The sequence below is a fragment of the Thunnus albacares genome, chromosome 3 (genome assembly GCF_914725855.1).
Source record: "Thunnus albacares chromosome 3, fThuAlb1.1, whole genome shotgun sequence".
In the NCBI taxonomy this organism is placed as follows: domain Eukaryota; kingdom Metazoa; phylum Chordata; class Actinopteri; order Scombriformes; family Scombridae; genus Thunnus; species Thunnus albacares.
Window position 1 is genome coordinate 8574403 of NC_058108.1, and position 20673 is coordinate 8595075.

A 20673-nucleotide genomic window follows, 5' to 3' on the forward strand; every position below is an offset into this window, starting at 1 on the left:
TTGGACAAAAAATGAAACGCCCGTGTGAGTTTTTCATCCGGGTCGCGATCATGGCGTGCTGAACAACATGTGAGTTTTGAGATCCACAAGCCGGAGATTTTAATGTAAGAAAACGTTCCATTATCAATACTAACAATATATTTTAATTTGTGTTTAATTAAAAATCGAGTTTGTTTCATTCTGAAGAGGCTCTTTGTCTACTGGCAAAACCAATATAGTGGTTAGCGTGAACGCTAAAATATGTTAAAGTTAGCTAACGTTACAGAATCTCATGCATGTTTTCAATGTTAACCTTATAGTCAACAGCAGCAATAAAACTGACCCAAATAGATGTTGTGAGATTTTAACAGGTAGATGTGCATGAGAAAACAAAGCCCAAGTTCAGTTTTTGCCCCTCATGCAATCATTGTTTTCATATTTGAGATGTAACAGTCGATTATAACAGAAACAGCAGAAGTCTCAGATGTAAAAAAAACTACGATTAAGTTACATGAGAGGCACAAACTAGCGCTTGGCTGCATCTATAACCTAACTTTTTGTATCAGCAGCAGTTCAGAGGTTAGATAATGTCCGTTCATTGATTGTGACTTTGGTTTTGGTAGACATCTGAAACAACAGCAAACATGGCATCAGTGGAGGAGGACTTCCCTCGAGGGGGGACAACCAAGAAGCCCACTGAGAGTAAAATAGTGAGTCAGCGGACTGAAGTGGACAACCTGTTCCAGGTAGAGTTCAACTCTTTTCCCTCATCCTGTATCCACACTACTACTAAGACTTAACCTTGTCTGGACACAGTACAGTTTGTAGTTAGTAGTGTTATATGACTATCCCTAGAAAGAAGATTATGCATTCTTCTAATTCACATCAACACATTGAGGTTGTTCTTTCTCATCAGCTGTTCTCAATCTCCCTTCAAATCCATTTCCCGTGACACACTTTGTATCAAGTTTGAATTATGAATAAGGCTACAACTAAAGATTATTTTCATTCTCAATTAATCTGCTGATTATTTTCTCAATTAATCGTTTAGTCTATAAAATGTTAAAAAAATAGCGGGAACATGACATTTACAATTTCTCTAAGCTCACAATGACATCTTCAATATGCTTGTTTTATCTGACCAACAGTCTGAAACCTGAAGATACTGAACTTATTGTCATATAGTAGAAAGAAAAGCAGCAGCAGATCCTCACATTTGAGAATCTGAAACCAGCAAACATTAGGCATCATCAAAATAGTTGCTGATTAATTTTCTATTGATCAATGAATCTATTAATCATTGCCGCCCCAATTATGAGCTGTATACTTAGTCTCACCCTAGATAGTATCAGTAAAATGCCCTCAATAGTTAACAATAGTTTGATTTTCTCTCTCAGTCAAACGAACAAGCAGAAACTAAGAAAAGGAAGGGGGCCAAAGATGACAGCAAGAAACTCAAGAAGCAAAAGACTGGTAAAGAGAAAGAAGATGGTCTGACTCTCAACGCAGCAGCCAAATGTGTGGAAATTCTACATACCAAGGTAACAGATTTGCTGAAAACCAACACATATTTATAATTTTTTAAAATGTGTTAGGCAGATTTCTTTCCTGGGAATTAAAACATTATTCATTATTCTGACTCGATATTTGTTCTCTCTTCCCAGAATTTGAAGGAGGGTATGCTGATGCTGGGCTGTGTGAAGGAGGTAACAGACTTTGAGGTGACAGTCAGTCTGCCTTGTGGCCTGCAAGGCTTCCTCAGCATCAAGAACATCTGTGACTCGTACACCAAGCTGCTCAGCGAACAGCTGGATTCGGTGGACACAGAGGTAGGCCTGTGAAGTGCGGAAGGTGCCACTTTGGCTTTTATAGCCAGATTTTTGTGTTTTCTGTTTATTTATTAGATCTGTGGAGTCTAGTGGCTTACTCACACACATATTCCAGGATTTGTAATATCTAAGACATCAATCTTGTACCTTTTTACTTCACAGGAGATCTACTCTCTGCCACACTTCTTCTACCCTGGCATGGTGTTCAGGTGTGTGATTGCCAAGCTGGATGTAGCCAAGGGAGGCTCCATCAGCATCCAGCTGTCAGTCAATCCAAAGCTGGTCAACAAGGCTCTCACTTCAAGCACTGTGAAAGCTGGCATGGTGAGATAAAAACGAGCATCAGTTAACCAAACATTTGGTTTAAAATTTTAAAACGTTCATCAAGAAAAAAAAAAGATTGAATTGTTGATACTGTGTGTTGATTCAGGTCTTGAGTGGATGTGTGGAGAGCGTAGAGGATCATGGATACATCGTTGACATCGGCATCAATGGAACCAAAGCCTTCCTCCCCAAGAAAACAGTAAAAGAGAGACAAAACAATCCTGAAGGTATGACAAAGCAAATCACATCACTATTCATTCCCTGAAGAAAATCAGTTTTGGAGAATGATCTCCATCTCTGAGCAGGGTTTTGCTCCATCTGGACCTTTTTCCAAACCTTATCAAACATATTACAAAAGTGATGCATTGTTGTGACGTGTCAGTATCTCTCAGGTGATTATTTCTTTGTTCTCATGTGTCCAGAGCTGAAAGTGGGTCAGTATGTGACTGCTCAAGTAGAAGAAGTGAAGAACGATGGACGTGTGGTCCGGCTTTCTTTCAGCCCCCCGACCGTGGCCCAGGCCTGCGCTGAATCCCAGCAGGGCTGGAACCTCACTAACCTTCTGCCTGGTCTTCAGGTCAAAGCTACGATCAAAAAGGTAGAGAAAGCTTTTATCTTTGTGATGTCATTTATTTGTTTTTTTTAAAACCATAATACTACAGACAGACACTTACCCCCGTAAGTGTCTGTACGCTTGCTATCATAACCTCTAATGAAGCGGCATTTAATTTTGATAATGTTGAAACGCATCGTGTTTGTATCACAGGTGACCAAACACGGCCTGTTCCTGGACTTCCTGTCCTCATTTAGTGGCCAGGTGGACTTTCTCCACATGGATCCAGAACAGACATCCAGCTACACTGAGGGAGGCGAGGTAAAGCTGATCTGGCACAGGGATCCTTTTGCCGTGTACAACAGAGCATCCCTATTACTTCTAGATTTCTCCTAACACAAAGTCACTCTCGTTGATGTTCTCGATTGAAATGCACCTCATTAAAACTGCCTTTAAAGTATAACATGTCACCACTTAATGTTTTTGTGCCACATGCTGATATTAGAGTATAAACCTGACAGCCTAAACTTATCATCAATCTTTACAGGTACGAGCCTGCGTGCTGTATGTGGAGCCATCCACCCGTCTGGTGGGTTTGAGTCTGCGCAGCTACCTCGTTCAGCCCGGGATCAGAGTCGACCCCACTCCTGCTGGCGGCGACCGCATCGGTGAGGTGGTGAAAGGCTGCAAGATGACCTCTATGCACCACATGTCTGGAGCCATGTTGGAACTGCCTGACAAAACAGTGGCCTTTGTACATGTGAGTCACAGTGATGTTTTGAATATTTTAAGAAGACTTTCTGCAGGCGTTCTGCCAGCTCAGCCTTGGGTTAATATCATTTTATTGTCCTTCTTGACAGAGGAACCACCTGAAGGAGTCTAGTGAGCCAGCTAATGAAAACAAAGTGCTGGCCATGCCCGAACACACCTGCAGGATCCTGGACTTCAGCGCCATCGACCAAGTTCATTTTGTTAGTCTGCGCAAGTATGTGGCTTGACATTTATGTTACTTATCTCATAGTGTTGAACTCGGCATTCCAGTTTGATATAATGCAACTTTTTCTTGATTTCTTGTTTCCAGGAGTGTGATAAACAAGCCTTTCTATAGATACCATGATATTCAGGCTGGTCAAGTTGTAGAGGTAAAACTCTGTCACAACTGTAACAAAATAAAAATCACTTGCATTCAACAAGACGAGATTAAATTTTGGGTTACATGCTGTCTTTTTTTTCTCATGTGTCTTTTCCTCGAAGGGGACAGTGTCAGTCCTGCTGAATCATGGGATGGTGGTGCATTTGTCTGGCCACATTAAAGGTCTGGTGCCCCGGACCCACCTGTCTGACATCGTCCTAAAGAACCCAGAGAAGAAGTACATGGAGGGCATGAAGGTCAAATGTCGGGTCAGTTCAGTCGTCTGCTTCATTTTAAAGTCGTCACACTTAAAAATCTGTCACATGAAGCATCAACTGTCCTGCAAATTCGATTGTCATCTTTCGTAAGTCTGTTTTATTTTATCCTGTGTGTGTGTGTGTGTGTGTGTGTGTTTCTTCAGGTGTTGTCAGTAGATCCGGAGAATAAGAAGCTGTACCTGACCAGAAAGAAGGCCCTGGTTGAAAGCTCCCTGCCGTTGTTTCTCAGCTATGCTGATGCCCGTCCTGGCCGCGTGTCCCACGGCTACATCGTCTGTGTCAAAGACTTTGGCTGCATTGTTCGTTTCTACAACAGCGTCAAGGGCCTGGTGCCGCTCAGCGAGCTCAGCTCTGAGCCAATCACTAGTCCCGAAGAAGTCTTTTATGTTGGTCAGGTGAGGAGATCAGAGAATCACATGTTTTTAATGATGTGGTTGGAAGTTTCAGTAAGTATTATAAGACTGCTGTTTTTGTTGATGGTGTAGGTGTTAAAGGCGAAGGTTCTTCAGTGCGACACAGACAAGGCAAAGATGGTGCTGTCGTTTAAAGCTGCAGTGGGAGACACGGAGGAAGTTTCCAAGCCCCAGTTTGACTGTGAGGTGGGAAAGGTAAGATAAAAAGACCTGGTACTTCCAGTATATCAAGTTTCGACCTTAGAACCTTGCTCATCTTAATATCTGCTCTGTGTATGTAATGTAGAAGCTGGAGGCCAAGGTGCTAAAAAAGACACTAAACGGTCTGGAGGTGGCCATCCTTCCCGAAGAGATCCGTGCAGTACTACCCACCGTGCACCTCTCGGATCACATGTCCAACTGCCCTCTGCTGTGGGAGAGCCTGCGGGAGGGAGACACCATCTCCAACCTTGTCTGCCTCAACAAGAACAAACAGAGCATTGTATCCTATCTTTAAACAGTCTGTGGTTTTTATGTGAATATGATCCCGACTGAAAAGTTAACCTGAACCCTACTTTGATTGATTTTTGATTTCTCCGAAAGTAAATTCACTCATCTCTTAAATTTGAAAAGCAGAATTGTCTTTGTTTTCCTTAGCTGTTCCTCTTTTAAAGACTCTCACCAAGAAACCTACAGTGAGATGGTCACTGGAGGAAGGAGTGGTTGCTAAGGATTTCTCAGAGATCACCGTTGGAATGCAGCTGATTGGCTGGATCAAGAACATCATGTCCTACGGCGTCTTTGTAGAGTTCCCATATGGCCTTGTTGGTCTCTCACCCAAGTCGGTGAGTACAGAGATTCTGTTTTTCCTACTTCTTCATACTTTAGCCAAAGCTAAACATCTTTCTCTATCTCTGTGTCCCAGGCCATGACCGACAAGTTCCTCAGTGATACAACAATCGCCTTCCAGATGGGCCAGACAGTCATTGCTAAGGTGACCAACCTGGATGAGGAGAAGAAGCGTTTCTTGGTCACACTGAAAATTTCAGAGGTCATAACCCCAGAGGGGGACGCCCAGACCAGACTCATTAATGGTCTGCAGGAGAGAAGAGCTGTGACTGAAATGTTGGCTATGAGAGGTATGTCTGTTAGTTTGTCTCTGTCTCCCTGAAGTAAATTTAGATTTAGAAATAAACAGTTTGAATAAAAAAAAAAGTTTTGATTTGTTAATTCTTCATTTGAAGTCTGGGTTTAGTTTCTAAAATCTTGTTCTCTCCGTCATTACTCAGATAACAGTGATCTTCGCCAGCAGCTGACTGCTCTGACTGTTGGCCAGAAGCTGAAGCTGACTGTGGATACTGTGAAGGACAGCGGTGCTGTCTTTAAGTCTGATGATTTGGTTGGTGCTACTATACAGGCCACCAAGCACCATGTCATGGGTATGTATTTAACCAGAATTATAGTAAATTCTTATAAAATGATGTAGTAATTAATGGTTTAGTTGTCAGATTATTTTAGTCTGCCATTAAGGTGATGATAGTCTACCTGTTGGCATGGTATGTCTACATCAACCAAAGTATTGTGTTAATGATACAAATGTCGAAACATTGTTATCATTAGACTTTTGTGGCTTGGAATAAGTGTGCAGGCGTTGTCTTCTGATAGCCTTGCACCTACATGATGTGTGTATCATTACTCTCCTTCAGATGATACAGTGTCGACTTTGTTTACATAAAAGCTCCACAGGGTACTTTTTTAATAACTACAGTTTAAGTAAATTCAGTGTATGTACTATACTGTACTGTTTTTACCTGTAACTGGATAGCCAATTCAGTCATATTGACATAATCAAGATGCACAAGTTGTGCTTTTCACCAAATTTAAACCAATGTGTGCACTGATGAAAGCTCCAAATTGACTGCAGAAAAAAAACCCCAGTGGATTTAGTGTATCTCTGTTATCTGGCACATATTGTATGCTGACCTTTAACATATTTAACTTTTCATTTTGGAAAATCCCATTTTGTAAGTGATTATTTCCTGTTGACTGCGTGTTTTTCAGGTGTTAGCTTGACCTCAGGACAGAAAGTGACTGCAGTTATCCTCCATGTTGACATCCTGTCCTCTTGTGTCCATGTGTCCATCCTTTCCAAGCTAGTGGTGAAAAAGAAATCTGTGAGTATTAAACTCCTAATACCGTTTGCGAACTTGTTTTATACTTTTATACATTAAATGATAACGGCTGGCTAAGTCATTTCCTTTAACAGCCGAGGACTGTAGTTTTTAGCAAAAGTAACTCAAACAGGATTAAATATTGCCTTTGGGGATTATTTTCAACTGTGGCTTTGGCTACACAATCAATACTAGGTAGTATAATCAATGAGTTGTTTTCAGGGGATTTGTTGACGATAAAAAAAAATACAGAATATAACCAGACTTGTTCTCTAACGCATGTGAATGTAAATATCCACTGTTGTGTTTTCATGTGTATTTTTACAGTTAACTGAAGAGTCAAAGTACACAGCGATAGTGCAGCACATTGACAAAGACTTCGCCATCATCTCACTGGATGACACGGCTCAGCTGACAGTGATCCAAACTAGCAGCCACCTGAACGAGGTATTCCTGTCCGAGTCAGAGAAGCTGAAGGCCGGGATGTGTTTGGCCACGGAGGTCATAGAACCCAGCTGTCAAGAACTGCAAGGGCTCCCCCTAGTGTCATGGCAGCGCACTGCACCAAAACGACAGCGCACAATCTCAGAAAACCAAACCAGCTCCAAGGGTCACTGCTTCGGTGAAATCCTGCAGGGTAAAGTGCGGACAGTGAAGCCCACCTGCATTCAGGTCACACTAGAGGACGGAAGCATCGGTAGCGTGCATGTGTCCGAGGTGGTGGAGCCTGCAGAGGTGCGTGAGGGATCCTTCCCCACATCCTCGGTTAAAGTGGGCAGCGTGGTCACCGCCAGGGTCATCGGAGGACGAGAGGCCACCAGTCACAGGTAAACATGGCTCTAGTGTCTCATTGTACAAGACAGTGCCTTTTCCAGACTAATGCTGCAGCTGTAGTTGACACATAAGCTCCTACTTTTTCATGTCTTTTTTTTTGTGTAGTTTCATGGAACTAAAAATGATCTCAACTCTTTCTTTTTCTAGATTCTTGCCCTTTTCCCATCCCAAGTTTACATACACCATTCCTGAGCTCACACTTATACCCAGGTAATTGTATGGTGAAATTAATTTCTTAACACAACGATAATAGACAACTTTATCAATATAGACTGAAAAACTTGATTATTTTAATGCTATAGTAAAATTATTACTGATTGTAAACAAGTCATCTGGAGAAACCAGTTGTTATCCAGACATTGTTGTTTGCATAGTTTGTTTTTTTGTAATAAAATATTGCACAGAGACTAAAAAAAGATCATTAGCATTATAGATATATATATTTTTAATGTTTCTCCTTGTGCTCTCCACAGCAAACTGGACCAGAGTGTAGATTTCAAAACAGTTTCAGCGAAAGAAAAACTGAGCAGCTATAAGGTCGGAGAAGATATTACATGCTTTGTATCAAAGGTAAGTCGAGGACATCATATTGCTTTATTTCTTCTTAGCAAGTCCATCAAAATTTTCCTCTTGATCCAAAGTGAAAAAAATGGATAAAAACACATTTAAAATACAGAAAGTAGAAGTTTTAGGAACAGAAGCTTGAAATGTCGGTCTGTTCTGTAGTCGTTCAGTGTGTTGATATTTCTGTCCACAGTTTAATCCAGAGAGGAAGTGTTTGGAGGTCACCACTGATCCTTGTGTTACTGGAACAGTTGAACTTCTGGCCATGATCACTTACCCTAAAGTAAGTTTAAACTTGTTCCCACTTTAAGGTTAAGACTAGATTAATTGAACCTTAATTTCACTGTAAATGTACAGTTAGCAAATGTTTAAAAAGCATGTATTTTTTAGGATGCCAGCCACCCAGAGAAACTCTACAAGCTTGGCCAAGCTGTCCACGCCAAAGTGGTGGAAGTGACCTCCAAACCTCAGCGCCTTGCACTTTCAGTCACAGGTAAGAGGAGCTCAGACTGCTTTGATTTTATTGTTTACTCCTTTTCATCATCAGTTTAAAAAGAAAACTGTTGTCTGTTCTACTTTGGTGATCTGTGCCTCTATACATATCAATTCCTTTTGTTTTCCAGGTGCCTATAAACTGGAGAAAGGCGGTGTGACTTTGGGGATGGTGACAAATATTCAGCCACAAGTTGGCCTCCTGGTCAAGCTTCCCTTTGGTGGCATGGGGGCTGTTGCTGTCACTGACCTGGCTGACGCCTACAAGCCAAACCCCTTGGAGGTGTACAGCAAGGATCAGCTGCTCAGGTCAGTAGATGCAGCAGCTGCCTCTGGCTTTGACGGCCCAGGACAGTCTCACTGATCGAACCGCTTTTGCCGACTTATGCTTTCAATGCGTGTCAGCAGCTACAGTCCAACAGAATACACTTGTTTATCCTCTCTCTGTTTTTTTTTTTTTTTTTTTTTTTTACCACAGGTGTTACCTTCTGGGAAATGAAAACGGCAAGTGGCAGTTGTCTCTACGTCCATCAAGGTATGAGACGATGTCATTTGTAAAAGTCAGAAAAACAAATCAGAGCTTTATAGAACAATTAATCTTATTGCATTGTATGATTGATTATTCTCCTCCAGGTTGAACCCAGAGCAGACCAAGCCGGTGAAGGACCCAGAAGTTTTGTCTGTAAAAAAACTGAAGACAGGCCAGATCATCAGAGGCTACGTCAAGTCTGTGGGAGAGCAAGGGGTCTTCATCAGGTACGCCAGTAATTCATCCTGCTCTGTGCTGAGATTAGTGCTAAAATAGAACCTTAGAACAAAAGCAGAAGAGATGACAGGAGGATGATCAAGTGTTATATTCATCCTCCTTCCACATGTTTGTGTTCCAGGTTGTCAACAAGCATCACAGGAAGAGCCCAGCTTCAGCAGTCCACCCAGTACTTTGTTAACAACCACAAAGTTCTCTCTGAGCACCTGCCTCCAAACACCCTGCTCACTACAAAGATCCTCAGGTAAAAAAAAACCCCAAACATTTTAGACTTAATTGGCAATGAGATAAATGTCCAGAGCAACTATTGCATGGTTCAGGGCTAAAAAGCATAAGACACATAAAGGTAGTGGAGTGTTTTTGGATTTGGATCAATGGGTAGGTGTGGCTTTCTTTTTTGTATTCATATAACTTTTGCCTGGTGCAGCTTTATGTTACAGCCAGAATCAATTTTGTCATGTCATTTTTTTTTTTTTTTTGTTGCCATTTTTAGTCTGCAGCTCTGTCTATTCTTGTCCTCAGTATCGACAAAAAAGAGGCGTTGGTCAACCTCTCCCTGCTCCCTGCGGACACCGGGAAGCCAGACATCCTCCCAGAATCTCTCGGTCTGCCATTGCGTCTGATCGGAGAGGAGAAGAAGAAACACGACTCCAAAAAGAAAAAGCGCACACTGTCCGAGAGTGAGCAGGTAACAAAACCGCCTTTATCTTCTTTCGACTTTGGATTTTCCTTCGCACCAAACTTTCTTTCCTGTTTCCCATTAAAATTTCAAATGCATGTATATATATGTATTGTGGTTTATTGTTCATTTGCCAGAAACAAGCAGAGTCCCCAGTCCCAAAGAAAAAGAAGAAGAAGAAAACAAAGACTGAGGACAATGACAGTGGAGTGGAGGTGTACTTCAGGGAAGAGGAAGATAAGGAGGATGAAGAAGAACCCAAACCTGATCCTGTAAAAGTGAGCAAATTCACTGCTGCTTTAATTTTCCATTCCTACAAATCTACATATATTTGGTACAGTGATATTATTATGCAGAACCTGAATAATAAATATTCTGCTGCTTTCTCTCAGCAGGTGACAGCAAGCTCAGCAGGTCCATCCAGACTGCAGGTGGCAGCAGGTTTCTCCTGGGACATGGCACTGAACTCCCTGAAGCCTGCTGCTGCAGCGAAGGATCCAGACTCCAGTGATGGAGAGGACCAAGAGGGAAGCAGCAAGGTGAGGCAACAAGGAGCGTGTATAATGTTAGAATTATTTAGGGAATACTAAGTTCTGTCATTGTTCTCTGTGTGCAGCTCAAATATCATCTAAGTCTTTGTATTTTCTTTGTTTCTTCTGCTACATCTGACCATTTTCTGCCATTTATTTCACCACTCATCATCTTTACTTGTGCTCCGCCAGCCCCAGAAAAAGTCTCGACACGAGCTGGAGCAGGAGAAAAAGGCAGCGGAGAAGGCCCTGGTGCAGCGGGAGACTGAGCTGATGGACCCCAACCTGAGGCCCCAGGACACTGCTGCCTTCGAGCGTCTGCTCCTGGCTTCGCCCAACAGCTCGCTCCTTTGGCTCCAGTACATGGCTCACCATCTGCAGGCCACCCAGATCGAGCAGGCCCGTGCCGTGGCTGAGAGGGCGCTTAAAACAATCTCCTTCAGGTGACTGGATTATAAATTTCCTTTTTTTTTTTTGTTATTCATCAGGGATAGTCTTATTAAGATCATAAATTTATTTTCAAGAGAGATGACCAAAAGTCAGCAGGAAGATAAACAAAAATGTAGACAAACTTTAATGACAGATGGTTGTATTGTTTATAAAACGCCACTCTGTTCTGGTTCAGAGAGGAGCAGGAGAAGCTGAATGTGTGGGTGGCCCTGCTGAACCTGGAGAACATGTACGGCACAGAGGAGAGTCTCAAGAAGGTGTTTGAGCGGGCGTTGCAGTTCTGTGAGCCCATGCCCGTCTACCAGCAGCTGGCTGACATCTACGCCAAGTCTGACAAGACCAAGGTATTACCTGTTGAGCGGTTTCACATTATATTCACCTGAGCAGAGATGAGAGCTCGGTTTTTACATCCAGTCTGTTTTCTGAAGCTGATGCTCAAATATTTTTTTCTGTAGCCACTAATGTCTGCATGTGTCTCTTTCTGTGTTGTGTGCTCTGTCTTGTGTTTGTATCCAGGACGCTGAGGGCCTGTATAAGACGATGGTGAAGCGTTTCCGTCAGAATAAGGCGGTGTGGCTGAGCTATGGCACCTTCCTGCTCCAGCAGGGTGAGAGTGACTCTGCTAGTGCTCTCCTGCAGAGGGCGCTGAAGAGTCTGCCCTCCAAAGAAAGTAAGATGGCCCGTCTAAACAGTGAAGATGTAACCTCACGAAAGTTAGATGTATATGTGTATATCTACCTGTACATGCATGAAAACATTTTTGGAAAATCCCTAGAGGTACAAGTGGTGAAAAGTACCTGCACTCAAAGCATTACAATATTTTACACAGTTTAGTGTCAGCGGATGGTAATTTTATGCTTCATTTATTAGATGTGAGTGAGTGCAGTTATGTCAGTGCACAGCGTGTGTAACCATTCAGATTCTGTTTCCCTGTCCCAGCTGTGTATCACTGCAGGTTTTAACCTTTATGCATTGTCATCCTCCGTCTCAGGTGTGGATGTGATCGCAAAGTTCGCCCAGCTGGAGTTCCGTTACGGCGATGCAGAGAAAGGTCGCACCATGTTTGACAAAGTCCTGACAAGCTACCCAAAACGCACAGACCTCTGGTCCGTCTTCATTGACCTCATGGTCAAACACAGATCACAGAAGGACGTCAGGTAAGGGCGAGCGCTTTTGCCACTTTTTTTTTTTTTTGCATTCTGACTCCACTTTTCAAATTTATCACATTTTATTCCATTCCTTGTAGCCTTTCTGTTCATAAATCCCATATTAAGTATTCAATGGCTTATATGATGTAAAAATGTTGTGGGCCTCTTTCTTCTGCAGGGCGCTCTTTGATCGTGTGATTCACCTCAGTGTTTCTGTAAAGAAGATCAAGTTCTTCTTCAAGCGCTACCTGGAGTATGAGAAGAAGCATGGCACCCCACAGAGCATCCAGACAGTCAAAGAGAAGGCCATGGAGTTTGTGGAGGCCAAAGGCACCGAGGCTGCCAACTAAAGACCAAATACACACAACTGTTCACATATTCTGTATATGCGTGGACTGCAGTGGGTCTGCTCTATGTACCGTTGGAAACAAGTTTATGGCTGCAGATGTTCATACAGATTCCTGCTCAAAATTATCAACTTTTTTTTATTGTCATGGACTGGAGACTTTTGAACCCGAATATCAGGGTTTGATGCTGTAATGTCGCAGAACACAACAAACCTTCACAAAGGGGGTTGCAATCACCTATAAATGTTTGAAACTAATATTTAAAACTTCATCAACTTACAATTTTAATCAATTTTGTATGTGAGTGAGTCTGAGCTATGAGAGTATTGAATGTTTAGATTACTGCTTTTTTGAATGGATTTATAAAAAGGTTCCTTAACACATTTGTGGGAGCATTTCTACTACTCTGATTGGTCAATAAATCCACCACCCTTACAATACATTACGTGACGTTTTATTTAAAAGCAACAAATACAAAATAACAATATATAGGGACACGTTTACATACAATACATACAGGCAAGACTAGTTTGCTATCAGTCTCTTTTTAAAAGGAAAGGTCCTGGGACACAATCTGTAACAATATTGTCTACTTAAGTCGTTATGGTTGTAATCCCGCTGGTCTTAGTTTCAGCCAGAGGTTGTGGCGACCTCTGATCGCTAGAGCATTTCACCTACATTGGCAGTATTGAAGATGCATGTGTGGCACAGGGTTATAGGGTGACTGACATGGTTTGTGCTGGCTGTATTGGTAACACCCCTGAGATATTAGAGGTATCCATACTGATCCTGTATTCTGATGTCCTGCTGAATGCCTGTAGTGTTATTTGTCTCTGGCAGTGCTGCATTAGTCGTCCAGTGACAGTGGCAATGATATCCTGCTCTCTAAGGTGGCTCCTTTTTCCTGTCATGTTTTTGGTGAACAGTGCAATATGGAAGTAGAACTAGGATGATTTTTTTATTTTTTTATGAAAAGATCCTATTCATCCACCCCTCTCCCTGTCTGTCTGATCTGACCAAATCATTTTGGTGCTGTCATTATCCAATTCCCACCAAGGCATATTGCTCAAAGGTCAGCAGCAAGGCGGCCACTTGGGGATCATTATCAACATTTCCTGTGAGATGTCTTTAAGATGACCGCTGTCCATCATCCCTAGTGTATTTAATGTGTATGTTTTCTTTAAGGAGAGTCCGGTTTCCTCTTTCCCAGCTTCCTCACACCTCCTCAGGGTCCATTGGACCCTCTGCACCCTGGGGGGCGTCTGTGTGGAGCCGGAGGATGGGTTTGTTACACATTGGGCACACGCTGCGGATCTCCAGCCACTTAAGCAGGCACCTGACAAGACAAAGACAGCAACTGTCAGCCTAAAACAATATTGATTCATGACAACAGAGTCTGGTTTACCGGGAGCATTTTAGATCTGATCTTTTTCCTGTAATGCTGTTAATATTTTAACTCTATGCTTGCTTAGTTAACCCAGCAAAGGCTATAAATTATAAATAATAAAACAGAATCAGCACACTAACACCCTGATGCATGTGTTAGTACTTAATGCAGCACTAATAAAAAGGAAGTTATCCCTAATTTTATGGCAGTTTAGTCAAGAATAGTTTGACATTTTTGGGAAACACATTTATTAGGGCTGGGCATCGGTACTTGATACCTTTTTAAGGTATCAGCTGAAATAACCCAGTACCAAGAAGCATCGAAACTTCTCCAGTCAAACGAAATCTGAATTCTTTCTTTTTTGTCACCAGATCTAGAAAAAAATGACTATTTGCTCGCAGCCAACCACAGCAGGCGTTCTTCGATTTAATACGACGTGTGATTGGCCCACTATACCACAACAACAACAACAACAACACAGTCTGTGGTGATAATACTTCATTGTACAGTTATTTGGTGAACGTTTCAATAATGTGAACACTTTCAAAATGTATTCGTGTAAAAATCATTTGGATGGGGAGGAATGGTGGTATTTTACGCAACTGAATGTTTCCATTCATATGATGGGTATCTAATGAAGTAGGAAAAAAAGGTATTGAATGAAGTAAATTGATCTGTTGGTATCGGTATAACTTTAAGGGTACTGGTATTGGTATTTTTTAAGATACCCAGCCCTAGCGGTTCGCTTTCTTGCTGAGAGTTAGATGAGTATTGAAACCACTCAGGTCTGAAAGCTAAATATGAAGCTACTGCAGTGCCAGCAGCTGCTCAGTTTAGTTTAGCATAAAGACCGGAAACATAAGGAAACAGCTTGCCTGGCTGTCTCCAAAGGTAAGAAAATCCATCCATCACTACTTCTAAAACCAGCTAAATAACACGTTATTTGTCGTTTGTTTAATACTTACAAAAAACCGAGGTTTTGTGATTTTACAGTGGTTATGTGCTGGATTATTTATTGATTGGAGCAGTGACTTCATGAAGTCTTGTCCTCATGTTAGGTTGCCAGGCAACAAGCATAGACTTTCCCCCGTTGTGCTAAGCTAAGCTAAGTAGCTCCTGGCATTAGCTTCATATTGAACAAACACAGGAGTATTATCAGTCTTCTCATCTGACTCTCGGCAAGAAAGCGAGTAAGCCCAACTGTTCTCTTAAATCTTTATCATTTCCAGTTTAATAACACTCACTTCTTGTGAAATGCATGTGAGCATGGGCACACTCCCAATTCATCTCTGGTCCTGAATTCTTCCAGACACACCGCACAGGTTTGCTGCAAGAACAAAAATAACATTGAGGTTAGTTTGTGTGTAATTAAATTTTTTTCTCCTCCGTCTCTATTCAACAACAGGCCTGTATCTCGCCACAGCCAAGAACATTGCATTTAGTACATTCGAGTGGTAAATTAATTTAATTTACCTAGATTTCATAACATAACACAAGTATAAGCTCAGTGTTTTAAAGCAGTGCTTTTATCTTAATTATGTTTTCAAATAACAAGAACATTGTAATCTCCTTGGCGCAAAAACATAGATTGGATATTGAAATGGCCCTTAACCACCACCACTGCCTTGGAAAATGGAAATAACTTAGAAAAGCAATCTTTATAGGAATCACAAGAGACCGAGAAGAGATCTTTTTATAATGCATTTTGAATGAGTGCAGTTATTCTTGGAGTCCTAAATTCTGCTGCAAGTGGAGAGCCAAGCAGGCACTCGGACTATTTTTCTTTTACTGGCTGCATTTGAGATACAAGATATTTTCAGGCTACCTCCACTGTGTGTGCAGCATGCTAATCACATCTGAGAAGAGAAATTGAGTTAACTAATCGACCGCTCCTCATCCAAACCCTCCCAGCTCATGAATATCTATTATGATATATCTATCATGAGATGGCATGTAAATGGTGTTGATAACATGAAATTTGTGCAGCTGCAGTTTCTAACATATATATGTTTGGCACAAGTGACATGTAAAAGGTTTTGTAGAAAGTGTGACTTACTCCTAGGAGGCTCAGTTTCTTGCTGGCTCCCTTCAGCACCACCTACAGTAGGAAAAGAGAGAAGAAGGAGAGAAGCATTGTGTCATGTGAATAATGTGTCAGCACTATTATTATTGTGTAAAACAAACACTTCAGATGGGTTCAATGTCCTGATGATACTGACTTAAAAATATTCATAAGAGTGATGTGCACTCATTTGTTTGTTGTGTAGTTAATAAAAAATGATCAAATCCTGAATTCAGATGATAGGCAGTTGCAGCTGGAGTTCAACCTTCCCCGAGGCTGAATACATAGTCCCCAGCTGTCACTACACCTACCACACCACAGTGTGTCACACCCTGCTACCTGCACAATACATCAGGCCTGTTAACACTGCAGCTGGATTAACACATGGATGTAGTCAAGGTCATTTATAAAGGGTAGTGTTAGGTTTCACAGTTAATGATAACAGTGTGAAATGCTGTAGTAGTATTTATAACTTCCCTCAGAAGCTGGTGTTACATGTTCAACCACAGTGAGACACTGCAGTGACATACCTCATTGTAGCTGAACTGCTCCCTCGTTCCTTGTTGTTTCAACCTGAAAGAGACAGAGACATAACAACATCTGTACGGTAGAAATATCACAACTGAAACTTAGGTCATGCATCTTATTCATGCATTATCAGTCACATATATTTCCAGAATTGCCACAAAGCAGTATTGTTCATTAATTTGCATTAATGCCCCAAGTGATAGACACCACAGCATAAACAGTATGCCTCAATCTCTGATGATAGAGAAATTTATATAATTTTACAGTATATATCATCATATCACCAAACCCAACTGTCACCAGTGTAGATTTACAGAAAAAACATGTTTTAAATGTATTATTACAATTATAATTAATTATATATTTTTTAATGATAATGATATCATTGTGTATCATCATCTTCATCATTTTATTTATTTTAAACCTTAGAGGCAATAGTGGCGAGGTGCAGACATATAGCTAATAAATGCAGACACAACTAAAATTAAATACCAATAAAAGAAGAATACATGGCTGTATCAATTAAAAACAAGATAAAATTAACAATGCTAAAAAGTAGAAGTATAGGAATTGACAATGACACAAATAAATAAATAAAACAATAATAATAAGAACAATTTTTAAAAAATGAAAGCAGTGACAGTTACAATCAGTACAATTAGCAATTAAACCTTGGAATTGACTCAATGGTATTAATGAGGTCAACTTGAAGTTTTTTTGAAGTATATCCCAAGTTTGTGGGGCACAGTAACAGAAAGCAGCTCTTCTTAACTGTTTGAATTTTTGGTATTTGCAGAGTGAGTCATGTCTGTGAGAAGGTACAAAATAAATAAATATAAAATAGCTTTATAAATAAATAAAAACAAATGCTGATCCCTCCTGACTAATAGAGCAGGCAGACCAGTTTTTTGATATAGTACACAAGGGTGTGTCCCACATCTCCAGTGATGAATCTGAATGTGGAGTGATATACTGCATATAAAGATCTGAGAGTGGAACTGGCCGCTAGCCCATAAATAACATCCTCGTAGTTCAATAAAGAGAGGAAAACTGCTACAACAATTCTTTTTCTCATAAATAAAGGAAACAAGATTTATTTCTAAAAAGAAAGCCCGATTTCAATCTCAGCTTTGATAACAACATGTCAATATGGACTTTTAAGTTTTTCATTGACCCAAATGCCTAGATATTTATAGTACTGCGCTCTCTCTATCATGGTGTTATTAAAAGAACAAATTTCAAAACTACCATAGTCAATATTTCTTGCATCGGAAAACAGCATCAATTTTGTCTTCAGACAGTTCAGAACCAGTTTCAAATTATGAAGTTGTTTTTGAAGGAGGTTAAATGATAGCTGTGGATTTTGAGTGGCAGACTGTGCCATCTGTATATAGATGGAAGTTACAATTGTACAATGAAGAGGTAATCCTATTTATATAGATAGTGAATAAAACTGGTCTAAGGACAGAATGGGGAGAAAAGAGGACTGAATATTACCCATCTTGACACACAGCTAGCATTGTCAAAACCCAAAGAAGAAAGTCATTGTAAAAGCAGCCCATGTAGCTAATTTGTAATTTGGGCTACTTGAGGGCAGCACACCAAGCTCTTAACAACACTGACCTATCACCTTATAAAGTTGATATGGTGAACATGTTTGCAAACACTTGCCTATTTACACATCTAGTGAATACAGAGCAACATTAGCATTTTTTTGGAGTTGTTTTTCTGGCCACTTGAATGTATGTAAGTCTGCTATTTACTCTACCTTATCTCTGTTTTGTTCTCCACCAACTCCTCAGGTAAATATCTGGCTCTCTAGCTGCTAAGTGCACCACTATGTTTACCAGCTAGTCGCTAACTTTGCCTCTCTGCAGTTTAGTACAGTACAGTTTTTAGAACCTTTTCACTGAAAACAACTCTTGATTTATTTCACAGATAAGCCAGCACATCTTCCGCCGTAAACCCCCTCCACCTACCTGAAAAGGTAGCAGCAGAAGATGAGGCTGAGCATGAAGACGAAGAGGCCGATGCCCAGCACAATGACATACACATTGAGTGGGAGGTGATAGATGTCAGACGTCATGCTGCAGTACTGTTCAGAGCGCTGAGAACCCAAACCACACAGGCATCCTGCCAGGAAGAGTTTGCACAAACAAAATACACATTTAAAAACATTATACCTACAATGGTAATTGTTACTGTACATAGAGTTAAGTGTCCAACAGGTTAGCTCAGGTAAGTTCAAGAAATCATTCTGTTTCTGCACTATCTTGATAAGTAACCTCTAACCCTCTTTTATAGGTTCCTCTATTTTAAGTGTGTTTACAGCCTTAGTGTTTTTAAACTCCATTTCCCTCGTCAAATAGAGCTACTGAAAAAAAGAAAATCCAGTCTTACAACTTCATTGTTTACCTTCCCATTATAATGACCTATCTTGAAAGGTTGTGTCAATATCTGCACAGAATACAGTTGTCAACTTTGACAGTGACTAAATTGGTTGCATAAACATTAGACACTGCAATTTGAACAGGCAATTCCACTGTTACGAGTTTAGAGAGCAGTTAAGCTCCTGAGATCTGTGAGATCACTTGTATTTGTTAAGAAAAAAAGTGAGCCATGATTATTATTTGTTCCTGTAAAAAACATATTTGAAATGAACAGAGAAAAGAAAGAGGAATCATGGAAGGAGTAGGAAATTGTCGATCATTAACTAGAATATGAACCTATACAACAACACCACAAGGCCTTGAGTCTCTAGATACTTTTAGATATTAAACTTGACTATATGTTTGCTTGACAATGGCTCTAGAGTATGTGGCGCTTTGACTCATCTTCACAGAATTTTTAAAAGAGTTTTATTGACAGTATAAAATATTTAGTGAGGAGTTTATTCTAATGGCTGATGTTTTTAGGCAGGTGTTGTCCGGGGAGCTGCAACTGGCACTGTGGTGGCAACTGAGGCGCTCGTCAGGCTGCGTGTTAATTGGCTGTGAACAAAACAAACATGGAGGACAGACACCACTTCCGCCACACCACCATCTGTTCCACAGACTCTATAGAGGTGACTGGTAGAGTGTGTGTGCATGTGTGCGACAGCACCGGGGGATGGAAGGGTAGGAGTGTCTTAGTGTCTGTCTGCCTGTATTTCTAAGACAGAAACGCGTGTGTGTTGCAGGTGGCAGGGGGTGGGGGGTGGGGTATATTAAACAGAAAAAAACTCTGGGGACTAAAGGACCATTTGGTAAAACAATAGCAGAGGAAGCCCCACTTCCACAGGCCACATGTGTTCCTATTAATTTGCAGCAAGGATGCTCTTTGCCAGCCTCTAAATGTCCATGTGTCTCTCTTTAGAGTGAATGAATGGGTACAGCTTGCACACTGTGGGGGGTATGGGTTGGATAATTTGACATGGCTGGGGGTTGGGGGATTTACAAGAGAGGGGGGGGGGGTATATTGTAGGGAAGTCCAAGGGTAACATAATGAGAGATACAATGATGAACCAAGTGTTGATGCAAACAAACAAACAATAATATGGAATAAGGTGAAAGAATAACATAAATTCAGTTAGTTGTAGCACTCAAAATACAAACATGACCTTGAATGTGGCTTATTTTAAGTGCTCTGTCACCCTCCTTAAAACACAAACCCCAAATCTCTGTGATTTGCTGTTCCACAAACACATCCATTATACGGATCCCATTAGCTAGCAGCCTGCAACTAAGTAACTGGGTTATGAGATACAAGTGAGTACATGTGCTACCACCTCTTGTGTATTTAGCACAAAGCAAAGAAGTCCACTCACTTACCGTTACACCATTGGAATGGTTGCATGAAATTTGACTCCCAGAGCAGCAGCAGTAAATTTAGGCCCTGTCAGGAGAAGGCTGAGCCTGGATAAGAGCCAAACTCGTGGGCCGGAGCTCCTGGACACTGAATCTGTTTAGAGCCTGGAATCAGTCACCCTGCGCTGAGTTAGCTCCTCCAAAAACAACCATCAAGTTCCTCAGATTTGCTCAGATTCCATAAATCCTTGAGAGGTGCGGTTTTGTTGGCTCAGCAGTCTGTGCTGCCCAGCATTCCCAAATCTGGATTAACTGCTCCGTGTTAAGATTGGGAGATTTGGGACTGGGGTTTGGACTGGGACTGAAGACCTCATGTGTTCCTGGATCCCAGTGAGAATGATGTCATCATACGAGAGATAGAAGAAGAGACAAAGAAATCTATG

General features: G+C 41.1%; 3 protein-coding genes across 5 annotated transcripts in view; 2 read left to right on the forward strand and 1 right to left on the reverse strand.

Moving 5' to 3' along the window:
- pdcd11 (programmed cell death 11) lies at positions 1-12910 on the forward strand. 3 transcript variants are annotated; one of them, XM_044346197.1, is made up of 36 exons: positions 1-104; positions 603-725; positions 1377-1520; positions 1644-1808; positions 1971-2132; positions 2239-2359; positions 2555-2730; positions 2899-3006; positions 3233-3445; positions 3546-3670; positions 3767-3827; positions 3940-4086; positions 4239-4490; positions 4581-4703; positions 4795-4989; positions 5162-5332; positions 5413-5626; positions 5777-5926; positions 6549-6661; positions 6986-7485; positions 7640-7702; positions 7966-8062; positions 8250-8339; positions 8447-8549; positions 8680-8857; positions 9027-9083; positions 9182-9304; positions 9436-9558; positions 9837-10002; positions 10131-10271; positions 10386-10532; positions 10716-10966; positions 11149-11317; positions 11490-11643; positions 11965-12130; positions 12300-12910. In XM_044346197.1, exons 2-36 carry the CDS (start codon positions 624-626, stop codon positions 12469-12471), a joined length of 5442 nt encoding a protein of 1813 aa, XP_044202132.1. In that variant the 5' UTR covers positions 1-104; positions 603-623; the 3' UTR covers positions 12472-12910. The 3 variants fall into 3 exon arrangements, with proteins under 3 accessions (XP_044202132.1, XP_044202134.1, XP_044202133.1); XM_044346199.1 differs by having other exon boundaries at positions 10389-10532; XM_044346198.1 differs by having other exon boundaries at positions 1-69.
- zgc:175214 (uncharacterized protein LOC557610 homolog) overlaps positions 12901-20673 on the reverse strand; it is an 8282-nt gene continuing 509 nt past the window's right edge. Inside the window, exons 2-7 of the mRNA XM_044346210.1 lie at positions 20255-20610; positions 18425-18578; positions 16448-16490; positions 15912-15953; positions 15100-15182; positions 12901-13804 (exon numbers count right to left, since the gene is read on the reverse strand). Of these exons, the coding sequence (XP_044202145.1) occupies positions 13684-13804; positions 15100-15182; positions 15912-15953; positions 16448-16490; positions 18425-18578; positions 20255-20279 (468 nt within the window). The 5' untranslated portion in view covers positions 20280-20610 and the 3' untranslated portion in view covers positions 12901-13683. The remainder of the gene's footprint in view (positions 13805-15099; positions 15183-15911; positions 15954-16447; positions 16491-18424; positions 18579-20254; positions 20611-20673) is intronic.
- Positions 19023-20673, forward strand: part of LOC122979036 (inositol 1,4,5-trisphosphate receptor-interacting protein) — an 11058-nt gene continuing 9407 nt past the window's right edge. The window contains exon 1 of the mRNA XM_044346204.1: positions 19023-19509. Within this exon, the coding sequence (XP_044202139.1) occupies positions 19344-19509 (166 nt within the window). The 5' untranslated portion in view covers positions 19023-19343. The remainder of the gene's footprint in view (positions 19510-20673) is intronic.

Bases quoted from the DNA above. Each gene is read 5' to 3' on its own strand.
- pdcd11 (XM_044346197.1), top strand. From the start codon at position 624: ATGGCATCAGTGGAGGAGGACTTCCCTCGAGGGGGGACAACCAAGAAG. The intron at 1,809-1,970 runs GTAGGCCTGTGA...TTTACTTCACAG, and splicing joins TGGATTCGGTGGACACAGAG to GAGATCTACTCTCTGCCACA. The intron at 9,305-9,435 runs GTACGCCAGTAA...TTTGTGTTCCAG, and splicing joins GAGCAAGGGGTCTTCATCAG to GTTGTCAACAAGCATCACAG.